This window comes from Budorcas taxicolor, chromosome 15, assembly GCF_023091745.1.
Source record: "Budorcas taxicolor isolate Tak-1 chromosome 15, Takin1.1, whole genome shotgun sequence".
Taxonomy (NCBI): domain Eukaryota; kingdom Metazoa; phylum Chordata; class Mammalia; order Artiodactyla; family Bovidae; genus Budorcas; species Budorcas taxicolor.
This window is the reverse complement of record NC_068924.1, coordinates 26938921-26942264: the sequence shown is the minus strand read 5'-3', so window position 1 is coordinate 26942264 and position 3344 is coordinate 26938921. Positions and strand designations below refer to the sequence as shown.

Sequence of the window (3344 nt, the reverse complement as noted above, 5' to 3'; positions counted from 1 at the left end):
TGCTTCTGAATGCTGCCCGAGCCCCAGTCTGCCATCAGCTTCCACGTTGTCCAAGGGTCACAAAAGTCCAAGAGGCCTCTTGGGAATGTGTCACCTTCCAGCGTGGAGTCACACTGGGGAGGAAGGTGAGGAGGGCAGCCCAGTGAGGATTTAAATGTCTGACTGGTTCTGAGCTTCAATCAGTTCCAACAGCAGTACAGTGAGCTGCCTGCGAGCCTCTCCTCTGGCCCCTCTGAACCCAGGAAGGATCTGGTGCAGTAAGAGACTCTCCCAGCCCAGCGAGGAGCCCAGGATGTTCCTGAAGGCTGTGGTCCTGAGCCTGGCCCTGGCGGCTGTCACCGGTGAGTAGGAGCTGCCTTCAGATGGCACTCTTAGGCAGGACCCATCTGCTGCGTCAGGCAGGGAAAGGTGGCGAGTTTGGGGCCAGGGCGAGAGGACAGTTCCGAGTGCCTGTCAGCCCACAGCTGGAGGCGGGTGGTTCCCCAGCTGCCACTCAGCTCTCAGGAGTGCTGTCCATTCACAGTGCTGGGCTCCCTGGCATGGGTACTACCCCAGCTTTACATACCCCTGTGGCTTCTAACTAGGCAAGCGCACAGAGAAAAACCAGTGGCTGGGCTCCCCGCCGACAACCAGTCTGCAGCTCAGGGCTGGGGCAGGGGGGCAAGGTAGGAGACGACGCTCATGAATTTGCTGTTTCCCATCCAGGAGCCGAGGCGGATGTCAATGCCGACCAGGTGGCCACTGTGATTTGGGACTACTTCAGCCAGCTGGGCAACAATGCCAAGAAGGCGGTGGAACATATCCAGAAGTCTGAGCTCACCCAGCAGCTCAAGTAAGAGGGGCAGAGCTGGCAGGAAGGGCTTCTTAAAGGCCATGCAACATGTGGGCAAGGGCTGGACTCGGAGGCAGGAGACTTGAGCTTAGGATATCCACTCCCCTGCGATCAACTCACTGGGTGACCAGAGGTCTCCAGACTTGGATCCTGGGATCCATGTGTGCAAATAAGGAAGGCTGGACTGAATAATCCCTGCTCTAACTTTTCTTTCTTTTGGCATGCCCTGTGGCTTGTGGGATCTTAGTTCCCTGACCAGGGATCAAACTGCCACCCTCAGCAGTGAAACTGCTGAGTCCTAAACACTGGGCCACCAGGGAATCTCCCACTTTAATTTTCCAGAGTGTAACAAATGGCCACATCTTAGCAGTGAGGCTCCCAGAAGAAAGGGAGGGAGAGAAATGTCATGTGAGCTGGCTTCTAATACATTCCAGGACAGGCCTCTGTGAAACCATGGGAAGGGGAGGGGTGAGGATATTTGGGAAGCCTCTGGGGGTGCCCACAGAGCAGGGAAACCAGCACCCGATGTGACTAGAAGATGCTAGAAGAGGTCCAGAACATCCCATGTGATCTCTGTCACAGCACACCTGGGGTGAGAAGGACCTCAAAGTCCACTCTTTCTACTTTACAGATAAGGAGAGGCAAGCCCACTGCTCCAGCTCACATGATAGGTATTAACTGATACTGTGACTCAAGCTCCAGGGGAGATCCAGAGGTACAAGGTCAATGTATTACCTTAGTCGATTACACTCATTTGCTTAAATCACCATCCACCATAGGGAAGGTCACAGGGAAAAGATGGGTGAATTCAGTACCCTGCACGCTCACCTGTCTTAGGCAGGTGTGTGGAAGGTGAGAGGTATGTAAGGAGCTAAGGTCGCAGTAGAGGAGCCTGGCGGGCTTACAGTCCCGGGGTCGCAAAGAGTTGGACAGGACCGAAGCGACTTAGCACGCAGGCAGGAATGTCAAGCCTCATGGTGGCCCCCTTGCGTCCTTTCCCCGCAGCACCCTCTTCCAAGATAAACTTGGGGAAGTGAGCACCTACACGGACGACCTGCAGAAGAAGCTGGTGCCCTTTGCCACGGAACTGCATGAACGGCTGACTAAGGACTCCGAGAAGCTGAAGGAGGAGATTCGGAAGGAGCTGGAGGAGCTGCGAGCCCGGCTGCTGCCCCACGCCACCGAGGTGAGCCAGAAGATCGAGGACAACGTGCGCGAGCTGCAGCAGCGCCTGGGACCATACGCAGAGGAGCTGCGCACCCAGGTCGACACGCAGGCGCAGCAGCTGCGGCGCCAGCTGACGCCCTACGCGCAGCGCATGGAGACGGTGATGCGGCAGAACCTGGACCAGCTGCAGGCCTCGCTGGCGCCCTACGCCGAGGAGCTCCAGGCCACGGTCAACCAGCGGGTGGAGGAGCTCAAGGGGCACCTGACGCCCTACGCGGACCAGCTCCAGACCAAGATCGAGGAGAACGTGGAGGAACTGCGCCGCAGCCTGGCCCCTTATGCTCAGGACGTCCAGGGGAAGCTCAACCACCAGCTGGAGGGCCTGGCCTTTCAGATGAAGAAGCATGCCGAGGAGCTGAAGGCCAAGATCTCGGCCAAAGCCGAGGAGCTGCGGCAGGGGCTGGTGCCCGTGGTCAACAGCGTGCGTGGAAGCCAGCCGGGCAACGCCGAGGGCCTGCAGAAGTCCCTGGCCGAGCTGAGCAGCCGCCTGGACCAGCAGGTGGAGGACTTCCGCCGCACCGTGGGGCCCTACGGCGAGACCTTCAACAAAGCCATGGTGCAGCAGTTGGATGCGCTCAGGCAGAAGCTGGGCCCCCTGGCGGGGGACGTGGAAGATCACCTGAGTTTCCTGGAGAAGGATCTGAGGGACAAGGTCAGCAGCTTCTTCAACACCCTCAAGGAGAAGGAGAGCCAGGCCCCCGCCCTCCCTGCGCAGGAGGAGATGCCCGTCCCTTTGGGGGGCTGAGTTGCCCCTGGTGCCCCCGCCCCACCACTGACACCTGCCCTGCCCTGCCCCCTGTCTGTCTGTCTGTCCCAAAGCAGTTCTTGTACAGACCTGCAGATAGATGTCCAGTGGAAAGTGATGCTACCTCTCGCTTCTCAATAAAGTTGCTGAGAAACTAGCCCAGTGTGGTTACAGTCGGGCTTCTTGGTTTTGTGGGACTTGAGGGCGGCAGGGAGCACCGTTAGCAAAGCTTAGATGGGTCAGCAGGGGACGCTTAGAAGGACTGAGGGGCTGGGAGATGAGACTAGGGGGCCAGGGTGTGCTGAGAAGTGTGGGGAGAGTCCTCAGGGGAGGTGGATAAAAATGTCACGCTTTGGACTTCCCTGGTGGTCTGGTGGGCTTCCCAGGTGGCTCAGTGGTAAAGAATCTGACACCTGGCTTCACCCCAAGGGCGCCACCAATGTGGTCAGGATGCGGTCCTGGGCTCTGGGGAGCTCACGACACCGTGGGGAAGACTGTCCCTCCTCGTCTAAGATCTTCTGTGCCTTTAACTTTACTTAT

At 58.4% G+C, this 3344-nt stretch overlaps 1 protein-coding gene across 1 annotated transcript; it reads left to right on the top strand.

Moving 5' to 3' along the window:
• The first annotated feature begins 292 nt into the window (after positions 1-292).
• Positions 293-2804, top strand: APOA4 (apolipoprotein A4). The gene is made up of 3 exons (XM_052653329.1): positions 293-341; positions 706-832; positions 1838-2804. Exons 1-3 carry the CDS (start codon positions 293-295, stop codon positions 2802-2804), a joined length of 1143 nt encoding a protein of 380 aa, XP_052509289.1.
• Positions 2805-3344: the final 540 nt, after the last annotated feature.

Excerpts from the sequence above, each read along its gene's own strand:
- APOA4 (XM_052653329.1), top strand. The coding sequence starts at position 293 with ATGTTCCTGAAGGCTGTGGTCCTGAGCCTGGCCCTGGCGGCTGTCACC. Across the intron at positions 342-705 it reads GGCCCTGGCGGCTGTCACCG|GAGCCGAGGCGGATGTCAAT; the intron begins GTGAGTAGGAGC and ends TTTCCCATCCAG. Across the intron at positions 833-1,837 it reads GAGCTCACCCAGCAGCTCAA|CACCCTCTTCCAAGATAAAC; the intron begins GTAAGAGGGGCA and ends CTTTCCCCGCAG.